The sequence below is a fragment of the Moschus berezovskii genome, chromosome 2 (assembly GCF_049115385.1).
Source record: "Moschus berezovskii isolate FMDL1 chromosome 2, NW_MosBer_1.0, whole genome shotgun sequence".
Taxonomy (NCBI): Eukaryota; Metazoa; Chordata; class Mammalia; order Artiodactyla; family Moschidae; genus Moschus; species Moschus berezovskii.
The window spans coordinates 109007426-109020035 of record NC_142461.1 but is presented as its reverse complement, the minus strand read 5'-3'; the positions used below and the strand labels follow the sequence as shown (position 1 = coordinate 109020035).

At 35.7% G+C, this 12610-nt stretch overlaps 1 protein-coding gene across 1 annotated transcript in view; it reads left to right on the top strand.

Annotated features, from left to right (window-relative positions):
* Window positions 1-12610, top strand: part of SCN7A (sodium voltage-gated channel alpha subunit 7) — an 84169-nt gene that overhangs the window by 19793 nt on the left and 51766 nt on the right. Inside the window, exons 3-6 of the mRNA XM_088829855.1 lie at window positions 1675-1787; window positions 2128-2217; window positions 3244-3372; window positions 4770-4861. Of these exons, the coding sequence (XP_088685981.1) occupies window positions 1675-1787; window positions 2128-2217; window positions 3244-3372; window positions 4770-4861 (424 nt within the window). The remainder of the gene's footprint in view (window positions 1-1674; window positions 1788-2127; window positions 2218-3243; window positions 3373-4769; window positions 4862-12610) is intronic.

Sequence of the window (12610 nt, the reverse complement as noted above, 5' to 3'; positions counted from 1 at the left end):
ATGAAATAGGAGAGAGAATAATCCAGGCCTGAAGTCAAGAAGTTTGGATTCTAAGAGTGCCTTGAAGACAGAGGTAACACACGTGAGAAGAAACAGCAGGATTTGAAGACTGATTAATAATGCCAAGGTTCTGAGCTTGAAAGCTTCTGACAAAAATGAAGTAATTATTTTAAAAAAGGTCAAACTTGGGGGAGGGAAGAATTAACCCCATTGTGGACAAATGTAATTTTATATTCTTTGATATTGTAGTGCATTCAATGATTTTACCAAATGAGTGAAAAGAAAATGAATCAGTCCCAGGTGGCACAAGTGGTAAAGACCCCAGCTGTCAATGCAGGAGATGTAAGAGATGTGGGTTGGATCCCTGGATAAGGAAAATCACCAGGAGGAAGGCATGGCAACCCTCCACTCCAGTATTCTTGCCTGGAGAATCCCAAGACAGAGCAGCCTGGTGGGTTACAGTCCATAGAGTCGCAGTCAGACAAGACTGAAGGGACTTAGCATGCATACTGGATGGAAGGCAAAGAGATCACTCTGTTAATCACAACTCTTTCAAATACTTTGCTTGGTGGAAGCATGTTGACATTTTACAGTATAAATGTATATATTAAAAAGATTTCAACATCCTTATGTGCCTTTTATGCTATACATTATATAATGTTATTATATTGTAGTCTATATAATGTTTGCAATGTGTAATATGAGGGCTTCCCTGATGGTGCATGGATTCAGTCATTGGGTCAGGAAGATCCCTTGGAGAAGGAAATCGCAACCAACTCCAGTATTCTAGCCTGGGAAATTCCATGGACAAAGGACCCTGGCAGGGCTACAGTCCATGGAGTTGCAAAAGAGTCAAATGGGACTTAGGGACTAAACAACAACAACAGCATATGTTTATGCATACAGCACATGAATGAATTTTCCAAATGGATATGTATGTATAACAAAAGTGCATATATGTGTGTGTATATAATACTGTGTGTTTATATATACACATACATACACACATATATTATGTGTATCTGTATTTTACACACATATATATTCACATATACATATATATGTGTAAGTCCTTTTTAAGACATTTTTGATTTTTCTTTTTGGGGTGGGTTAATACTTCAATATACAAGTATATCATGTAATACTTCAATTAGTTTTACATGATATAAATTTTTGTGTTAAATATATTTATGTCAATGAAAACATACAAGCATGGTTATATACCACAGAAAATTACTGATGATTAAGATAATGTTTGCATGCATTGGGTGGGTCACTTTTACTACTGCAGTCTCATACCTTGTTTGCTTCAAAATAAAATTAACTTATTTTACATTTATTGAATTTTAGTATGCTAAAATGGATACTCTTGAGCCATCAAGCTATAGATTTCTTTCTATTACATCAGTTCTGCAGGAAAACGTAAGGATTGGTGTGTGTGCAAATGGTTTTCTTAGGTAGAACACTGGCAAAAAAGTGTGGTAGATAAGCCTAAATATGAAAAAAACTAGCTTAAAAACCTTTCCATTTGATTTAATCTGTAAATGAATATCAAAATTTAAGTATAAATGTTAGACTTCATGACTGAAATGGTCATTGGAAAATGTTGCATAATTGATAAGATCATAATTCTCAGTTCTAATTTCACTTGATTTTCATTTTTTCTTCTTATAGACTTTCATAGTATTGAATAAAAAGAGAACAATATTCAGATTCAGTGCTACCTGGTGTACATTGTCTCCTTTCAATTCAATTAGAAGAGCAACCATTAAGATTTTGGTACATCCATATCCTTCTCTGTTGGTTTTAAACTGTACTAACATCAAATGCAACTATTCTATTCAAATATTGCTGCAGTCTTTTTCTCTTTTTAATTAACATATCATTTTATGTCAAACTGAAATCTTGGTTATAATTCCAGTGTGTTCCATATTGGAAAATACATTTAAAATGTGCAAACAAGTAGTGGTAGCAAATCTTAATCCTCATTACTTTTCAATATAAATAGTACATATTTTAAAGCTTAAGAAACTATGTGATTTCATGTGTGTATATACATATAAACAGATTATAAAAATGTGTTTCAAACATTATTTTTATTACTATTGTTCCTTGACTGTAACTTACCTTTTTCCGACTCTTCATTTTGGTTAGTGTCCTGACTGACTGCATATTTATGTCTATGACTGATTTGCCAAAATGGGGGCCAGCATTGCAGTAAGTTATATAATTTTATTATGTATAATCGCATATATGATTATATTTTATATTTAACACGTTGTGTAATAGTATATTATATACTACGTATTATAACATGGTATAAATTAATATTTATAATTTACATGTAATATACATTGTACATAATATGATACTTGTACATATTCCACAGTTGATGAATTTTCTGAATAAAATATATACACATGTTGTTAATCAATTTTAATGTTTTTCTTCCCATCATTACTCTTAATTGGATTTTAAATGCTTCTATTTCCCAGCATGTTAGGTTAACATGATACAGATGCTTGAGCCTTTAGCTATATATATGTTTAGGTCTGTGGTATCATATAAGTGAGGCTTTATTTTTATTCTAATGATTGATATATTTCAGTGCTGCAGAGTTTCTTTACGATTGCAGTCCCACACCAGATTTGTTTCAAACTCAGATAACTTTTATCCTGTTTGTTCTTTAGAAAGATACCTTTTTATTCCTTTCTGTTCTACTTCTCTTTCCTGAGGGGTGTGAGTAGCTTACCTTACATTAGAATACAAAAATGGAAAGGCCCATTACATTTTCTAGGAAAGAATACCTTGATGCCACCCCTCAGGGTTTCTATTCTTAAAATTAGTTAACTTTGGAAGGCAAATATGTATTATACTGGTTCACTGTAAAAATCCTTGTATATGTAGATAATAAGTTCTTTCATACTTGCCTACATTTCAGTTATTATTGCTGGACTCCCAATGTGGGATAAATTTGATATTTTGTATTTGTTCTTTACTTAAATATATATAAACTTAACCCTGAGGTAAAATTTGTTGAAAAAAAATTGATAGCCAAATTTCATGGTTATTGCTCTAAGACTCAGGAAGCCCTAACTAAAGCCCTATCCTATGGTTGTCTAGTTGGTTGGTTGATTGATTGCCAAATAATTATCATAGACATATATTTCAGAATTATGATATATTGGTTTCATTTTTAATATGAAAAGTCATATGAAAATTATGTGAATTTTTTTTCTGCAGGAATACTTTGCTTGGAATTTATACATTTGAAATACTTGTAAAACTCATTGCAAGAGGCATCTGGGCAGGACCTTTTTATTTCTTTGGTGATTCATGGAACTGGCTTGATTTCAGTGTAACTTTATTTGAGTGAGTACTCCTTTTAAGTTGCAAACATCATGTTTGCTTGCTAAGAAAATGCTTTTCATAAAGAAACATTGAGGTTGACAGAATTTTCTGCCTGTAAAAATTCTGTGCGTACAGAACAATTCATAAATCATAGACATGGTGAGTTCTCTTAGGCAGCTCCAACTGAACGAGTCCTGACTGTGCATTGAAAATTAAGGAATGGGATATTATCTCTGTTTTCTACCTGAAGCAAAAGCAATAGAGGTTGAATTTTTTGCATTTGAGTTGATTATGTTCAGTGACCAGAAAGTATCCTGGAGACTTAGGAAAGGATTCAAGCATTTTTGATTCTGTTAATCTATATTGCTTGAGAACAGTAAATATTCTAATTATCAGAATAAGATATTTTATACACATGCACATTTTTCTAGAATGATACATTAAATTCTAATAATTTACATGTGTATTAAGTTTTTTCAATCCTTCTATTTAATGTACTCTATTTTATGGCTAAAGAAATTGTCACAGGCATCAAACTCCTGTTAAAAATAATTTAAAGTAATACTCTATTTGTAGAGTTAGTGTCAATTTTTTTTAAAAAGAAATAAACTTTATAAAGTACATGATTAGTTTCTTCCATGTTGTGAGCAGTCAAAAAATAGTAGCTAATATCATTGAAATTATTATCACTACTTCTGCTATCACTAGTATTATTTCTCTTCTTGCCATTTCTATTAGCTAAAACTTGGCTAACGCAACTAAGGCCTCTTAGTATGTGAAGGTGCTTTGCTATGAACTACACACTGATTTTAATCTCCCCCAAATCCTCAGAATTAGAAAGGACCCTTATCCTTACTTTTTACATTTGAGGAAACTGAAGCAAAATAGGTTAAGTAATTTTTTCATATCACACAACTAGTAAATAGTAGAGCCTATATTTCTATACCAGCAGTCTGGCTCTAGAGTCTGTGTCCTTAACCAATATACATTTTGACTTCTGCTACCATCACCATCACCATTGTCATCATCATCACCATCATTATCAGCACCCAGGAGTTTAAATACTTAAATCGTATTCCTTTCAAAACTATGTATTTTTCTTATTTTAACTATCTTTTCAAACCAATTAAGATTGCAAAATATGAACATATTATAGAGTATTTGATGAAATTTTGACTACTCAAAGTGTCGAGCTTTTATAAATTCTCATAATTTGTAGATTGTTTACTTGATTACCTTGCACTGTAGAAATCTTTCCCTTCTTATCAATAATAAAGCTATTTGCAAAATGCAATAATGAAAGCAAGTGAACATTTGGATGTCTGGTTTTAGAAACAAGTTTAAAATATTGCAAAAAGCCAAATGTCAGTAACATAAACTCATTGTGATTTCTAAACGACTTTAATTTAATTCCACAGGCATATTTCAAGATATTCACCTCTAAATTTCATTTCAGTATTTAGAATTATGAGAAATTTGAGAATTTTGAAAATTATTCCTTTAAACCAAGGTAAGAAAAAGCAACGAGTTCTTTGTCTTCATTTTGTTTTATGTACTTCCATGTATTCGTTTGAACAGCGCTGCTGTTGCTGTTGCTGAGAAATGTCAAGTTAAACAATGTTTCATCTTTGAAATAAATGAATATCAGATCAAATATCAAATTTATTTGTCACTCCTGGAATGGAAAGGAAAAAAATACCACATTTGTTACTTATTTGAAGTGGTTTCAATGCTTATGACAACAAAATGTAGAGCTCAATGAAAATGTTACTTCTCTTTTTTTCTTATTTCTTTAATTTTATGTCTTAAATATGAAATACTAAAATTGTCCTTAGACTTCCAAATGAATTAGCAGTCCAGACAGTTATCTAATCCATCCTCTTCTTTTCCTCATTGAATCTAAAAGCCAGTTGAAATGAGCAAAATTATATAAAATACGTACCCTTTTACTCTCAGTGCTTGGATAGGATGTATTCCACATGCCACAACATTCAAGAAGGTTCTGTTATACAATGTACAGCCATGACCACATTGATGGAAGATGCTGAGGAATAATTTACACATCCCATTCCTGAATATGTCTTAGGGAAGCCTACTAATAGCTTCTGATTTGTTGTTCAGAATGAATAAAAACAATAAGATAGGAAAACTTCACTCAGAGGTTTTTTTTTTTTTTTTGGCTGTTATGAGTCAGAAGTTTTATCAAATAGTTGAATGAATAAACCCATGAGCTAGTGTGATAACACCAAAAGTAAGATCTGCAAGCAGCGTTTGTCCACTGGAACATTATGAAGAAAGCCAGATATATGCATACTCTGTACTTGGAGTCCAGGCTGGGCAAAACAGCAAGAACATTGGGGAAATGTGATAATAGATGCCTAACCTTGTGGATATGACTTCCCTGGTGGCTTAGACAGTAAAGCGTCTGCCTACAATGTGGGAGACCCAGGTTCAGTCCCTGGGTTGGGAAGATTGGCTGGAGAAGGAAATGGTAACCCACTCCAGTATTCTTGCCTGGAAAATCACAAGAATGGAGGAGCATGGTAGGCTACAGTCCATGCGGTTGCAAAGAGTCAGACACAACTGAACGGCTTTACTTCACTTGTGGATATACTGAAACATTGAATAGTACATATTAAACAGGTGAATTGTATGGTTTATAAATTATATCTCAATAAACCTGTTTGATAAAAATGGTCTGTGGCATGGTAGCTTCACCAAGCACAGTGAAGAAATCAGCAATGAGAAATGTCCTTGCAGGAATTTCCACAGTCTTAGTTCTTTTACTACTCTCCATGAATTACTAGAACATAAGTTGTATCACCTTCATCTTCATCTTAGAATTAGAGGTAAAGACTGTAGAGGAATTCAGGTAAATCCAAGTAGAATACAGTAACTCGAACTGGGAGCATACAGGCTGGTATGAATTGCTCTTTTTTTTTTCAAAGGGGAAAACAACCAAGGCACATACTGGTTATACAGTGTGTATGAAAACAAGGAAGAAAGGAAAACACACTATTCAAGAGAATGAAAGTAATCCTTTTTCCTCTTAAAAATGTACTCTAAGGCATAAAGTATAAGCCAGTTTATAAAAGTGAATATAATTGAGTTAAAATTGTCTGTCAAGATGTAGAGACTTGAGCTGCTTTGGGGTCCAAGTGCTGGTTAACAGTCTGCCTGCCAACGCAGGGGACATTGGTTCGATCCCTGGTCCAGAAGGATCCTAGACGGCACTGGGCAACTAAGCCCATGATCACAACTAGAGAGTAGCCCCCTGCTCGCCATAACTAGAGAAAACCCATGTGCAGAAACAATGACCAAGCAGAGCCAAAATTTAAAATTAATTAATTAAATAAATATATAGACTCTAAAATTAAATCAGAAATAAGTTAGAATCCACAAAAGATACACCTAAACTAAAACAAAATGAAAGTTTAAAAGTAAAAAGAAGGAAAAAGTTATACCAGGAAATCAAAATCAAAATTGACATATTGTTCAGAGCTTTGAATGGTAGATAGCAATGAATGGAAGATAGCAATGAAAATTACTAATAAATTTGAGTCTATAAAGTGTGATGGTGACTTCTTTTTATCATTGATTAAAATATTGACATTAAAACTAAAGCTTCATAAGAAGCTTGATTATATATATTCTGTATAGAATATATCATAGTATTATTAATAACTATTTTGTATTTGTATATGTATAAGTATACTTTAATTTATATATATTCTATAATACCACTATTATTAATAAAATATTTGCATGAGTTTATGTTTATATACACACATACCTTCTTACTTATATTTAAGAATTTCCATTCCTAAAGATAATTTCAACAAAACAATGTGAAAAATTTTTTATGTACAAAATATATACAGGACTCATGACAGTGACCTAATAAAAAGTACGCAATGCAAATATTGTAAAAGATTTTTATGGTGATCACGGCAATAATATCAAATTAAAATATCCCATTTTTCTTCTAATAAGTTGGCAGTAGTATTTTTTTAAATGTCCTACCTTTAGTAAAGGCATGACTATATTTTTATAGTCTTTGGTTTATGCACTGGTTCAAAATTTCTTTAACAAATTTGAGCATATGAATTAATACTTAAATATCTCATATACTGTGACACAAAAATTCCATTTTTAATGTAATACTTTTAAAAGACTTGCATATAGCAAAACAATTCATAGTATAATTCCAAGTGGCAAAAGCAGCTGTAAATATGTATTTCAGGATGATGGCAATTAAAATTATATATTTATTCTAGGTATCACATTTCTTTAATCACAGGAGTAACTTTCATTCAGTTCAGTCACTCAATCATGTCTGACTCTGTGATCAATGGACTGTAGTATGACAGGCTTCACTGTCCATGACCTTCTCCCAGAGCTTGCTCAAACTCCTGTCCATCGAGTCCTTGATGCCATCCAACCATCTCATCCTCTGTCATCCCTTTCTCCTCCTGCCTTCAATCTTTCCCAGCATCAGGGTCCTTTCCAATGAGTTAGTTCTTTGCATCACGTGTCCTAAGTATTGAAGCTTCAGCTTCAGCATCAGTCCTTCCAATGAATATTCAGGACTGATTTATTTTAGGATTGACTGGATGGATCTCCTTGCAGTCCAAGGGACTCTTAAGAGTCTTCTCCAACACCACAGTTCAAAAGCATCAATTCTACTCTGAGTCTTCTTTATGGTCCTAATCTCACATCCATACATAACTGCTGGAAAAGCATAGCTTTGACTAGACAAACCTTTGTGGGCTAAGTAATGTCTCTGCTTTTTAATATACTATCTAGGTTGGTCATAGCTTTTCTTCCAAGGAGCAAGCATCTTTTAATTTCATGGCTGCAGTCACCATCTGCAGTGATTCTGGAGCCCAAGAAAATTAAGTCTGTCACTGTTTCCATTGTTTCCTCATCTATTTGCTATGATGTGATGGGACTGGATGCCATGATCTTAGTTTTTTGAGTGTTGAGTTTTAAGCCAGTTTTTTCACTCTCCTCTTTCACTTTTATCAAGAGACTCTTTAGTTTATTTTCACTTTCTGCCATAAGGGTGCTATCTGCTGCATATCAGAGGTTATTGATATTTCTCTCAGCAATCTTGATTCCAGCTTGTGCTTCATCCAGCCCATCATTTTTCATGATGTAATCTGCATATAAGTTAAATAAGCAGGATGACACTATACAGCCTTGACGTACTCCTTTCCCAATTTGGAACCAGTCTGTTAGCTGACTGTATAGTCTCCATCTTCGGCCATGAAGAATATAATCAATCTGATTTTAGTGTTGACCATCTGGTGAGGTCCATGTGTAGAGTCATCTCTTGTGTTGTTGGAAGAGGGTGTTTGCTATGACCAGTGCATTCTCTTGGCAAAACTCTGTTAGCCTTTGCCTTGCTTCATTTTGTACTCCAAGGTCAAGTTTGCCTGTTACTCCAGGTATCTCTTGAGCTCCTACTTTTGCTTTCCAGTCCCCTATGATGAAGCAGACATCTTTTTTTTTGGTGTTAGTTCTAGATGGTCTTCTAGGTCATCATAGAACCATTCAACTTCAGCTTCTTCAACTTTAGTGGTTGTGGCATAGACTTGGATTACTGTGATATTGAATGGTTTGCCTTGGAAACAAACAGAGATCATTCTGTTGTTTTTGAGATTGCACCCAAGTATTTTAAAGTTAGTTTTATTTGAGGACACTCTTTTCTAATAACTTTTCTATTACACTCAAGAAATCTAATCATCTGAGGATGTCATTTAAAAAAAATAGATTTTAAATTCTCACAATGATGTATGAAATAAGTATATTATACTCCCTTAAAAATAATTAAACAGAAACATTAAACTGATGGTAACTTACTCAACATCATGAAGTTGGTTTTTTTTCATCCATTATTGGAGGAAAGAAGAGTTATGGTAGTTTCATCTATGAAGTGTAATTATGGGGTGTCCATAATCACAGGAAACTAGCCAATCTGATCACATGGACCACAGCCGAATGTGGTCCACTGGAGAAGGGAATGGCAAACCACTTCAGTATACTTGCCTTGAGAACCCCATGAACAGTAACAAAGGGCAAAATGATAGGATACTGAATGAGGAATTCCCCACGTCAGTAGGTGCCCAGTATGCTACTGGAGCTCAGTGGAGAAATAACTATAGAAGGAATAAAGGGATGGAGCAAAAGCAAAACCAATACCCAGTTGTGGATGTGACCGGTGATAGAAGCAAGGTCCGGTGCTGTAAAGAGCAGTATTGCATAGGAACCTGGAATGTTAGGTCCATGAATCAAGGCAAATTGGAAGTGGTCAAACAGGAGATGGCAAGAGTGAACGTTGACATTCTAGGAATCAGTGAATTAAAATGGACTGGAATGGGTGAATTTAACTCAGACGACCATTATATCTACTACTGTGGGCAGGAATCCCTTAGAAGAAATGGAGTAGCCATCATGGTCAACAAAAGAGTCCGAAATGCAGTACTTGGATGCAATCTTAAAAATGACAGGATGATTTCTGTTCGTTTCCAAGGCAAACCATTCAATATTACAGTAATCCAGGCCTATGCCCCAACGAGTAATGCTGAAGAAGCCGAAGTTAATCGGTTCTATGAAGACCTACAAGACCTTTTAGAACTAACACCCAAAAAAGATGTCCTTTTCATTATAGGGGACTGGAATGCAAAAGTAGGAAGTCAAGAAACACCTGGAGTAACTGGCAAATTTGGCCTTGGAGCACGGAATGAAGCAGGGCAAAGGCTAATAGAGTTTTGTCAAGAGAATGCACTGGTCATAGCAAACACCCTCTTCCAACAGCACAAGAGAAGACTCTACACATGGACATCACCAGATGGTCAACACCGAAATCAGATTGATTATATTCTCTGCAACCAAAGATGGAGAAGCTGTATACAGTTAGCGAAAACAAGACCAGGAGCTGACTGTGGCTCAGATCATGAACTCCTTATTGCGAAGTTCAGACTTAAATTGAAGGAAGTAGGGAAAACCACTAGACCATTCAGATATGACCTCAATCAAATCCCTTATGATTATACAGTGGAAGTGAGAAATAGATTTAAGGGACTAGATCTGATTGATAGAGTGCCTGATGAACTCTGGACGGAGGTTCGTGACATTGTACAGGAGACAGGGACCAAGACCATCCCCATGGAAAAGAAATGCAAAAGAGCGAAATGGCTGTCTGAGGAGGCCTTACAAATAGCTGTGAAAAGAAGAGAGGCGAAAAGCAAAGGAGAAAAGGAAAGATATAAGCATCTGAATGCAGAGTTCCAAAGAATAGCAAGGAGAGATAAGAAAGACTTCCTCAGTGATCAATGCAAAGAAATAGAGGAAAACAACAGAATAGGAAAAACAAGAGATCTCTTCAAGAAAATTAGAGATTCCAAGGGAACATTTCATGCAAAGATGGGCTCGATAAAGGACAGAAATGGTATGGACCTAACAGAAGCAGAAGACCTTAAGAAGAGGTGGCAGGAATACACAGAAGAACTGTACAAAAAAGATCTTCACAACCAAGATAGTCACGATAACGTGATCACTGACCTAGAGCCAGACATCTTGGAATGTGAAGTCAAGTGGGCCTTAGAAAGCATCACTACGAACAAAGCTAGTGGAGGTGATGGAATTCCAGTTGAGCTATTTCAAGTCTTGAAAGATGATGCTGTGAAAGTGCTGCACTCAATATGCCAGCAGATTTGGAAAACTCAGCAGTGGCCACAGGACTGGAAGAGGTCAGTCTTCATTCCAATCCCAAAGAAAGGCAATGCCAAAGAATGCTCAAACTACCGCACAATTGCACTCATCTCACACGCTAGTAAAGTCATGCTCAAAATTCTCCAAGCCAGGCTTCAGCAGTATGTAAACCGTGAACTCCCAGATGTTCAAGCAGGTTTTAGAAAAGGCGGAGGCACCAGAGATCAAATTGCCAACATCCGCTGGATCATGGAGAAAGCAAGAGAGTTTCAGAAAAACATCTATTTCTGCTTTATTGACTATGCCAAAGCCTTTGACTGTGTCGATCACAATAAACTGTGGAACATTCTGAAAGAGATGGGAATCCCAGACCACCTGACCTGCCTCTTGAGAAACCTGTATGCAGGTCAGGAAGCAACTGTTAGAACTGGACATGGAACAACAGACTGGTTCCAAATAGGAAAAGGTGTACGTCAAGGTTGTATATTGTCACCTTGCTTATTTAACTTATATGCAGAGTACATCATGAGGAACGCTGGACTGGAAGAAGCACAAGCTGGAATCAAGATTGCTGGGAGAAATATCAATAACCTCAGATATGCAGATGACACTACCCTTATGGCAGAAAGTGAAGAGGAACTCAAAAGCCTCTTGATGAAAGTGAAAGAGGAGAGTGAAAAGGTTGGCTTGAAGCTCAACATTCAGAAAACAAAGATCATGGCATCTGGTCCCATCACTTCATGGGAAATAGATGGAAAAACAGTGGAAACAGTGTCAGACTTTGTTTTTTTGGGCTCCAAAATCACTGCAGATGCTGATTGCAGCCATGAAATTAAAAGACGCTTGCTCCTTGGAAGGAAAGTTATGACCAACCTTGATAGTATATTAAAAAGCAGAGACATTACTTTGCCAACCAAGGTCCGTCTAGTCAAGGCAATGGTTTTTCCCGTGGTCATGTATGGATGTGAGAGTTGGACTGTGAAGAAGGCTGACCGCCGAAGAATCGATGCTTTTGAACTGTGGTGTTGGAGAAGACTCTTGAGAGTCCCTTATACTGCAAGGAGATCCAACCAGTCCATTCTAGAGGAGATCAATCCTGGATGTTCATTGGAGGGACTGATGCTAAAGCTGAAACTGCAATACTTTGGCCACCTCATGCGACGAGTTGACTCACTGGAAAAGACTCTGATGCTGGGAAAGGTTGGGGGCGGGAGGAGAAGGGGACGACGGAGAATGAGATGGCTGGATGGCATCACCGACTCTGTGGACATGAGTTTGAGTGAACTCCGGGAGTTGGTGATGGACAGGGAGGCCTGGCGTGCTGTGATTCATGGGGTCGCGGAGAGTCGGACACGACTGAGCGACTGAACTGAACTGAACTGAACTGTTGTTTCTTCTTGCTTTCTATATTTTCAGAATTGAGCATGTATTATTTAATAGAAAAATGAGTGTCCTTAAATTAACATTGAAGTTGAATTCTTAATTAACAAGTATTCTGGTATAAATACAGTGATATATAATCACAGTTGTATGTTATTCCATT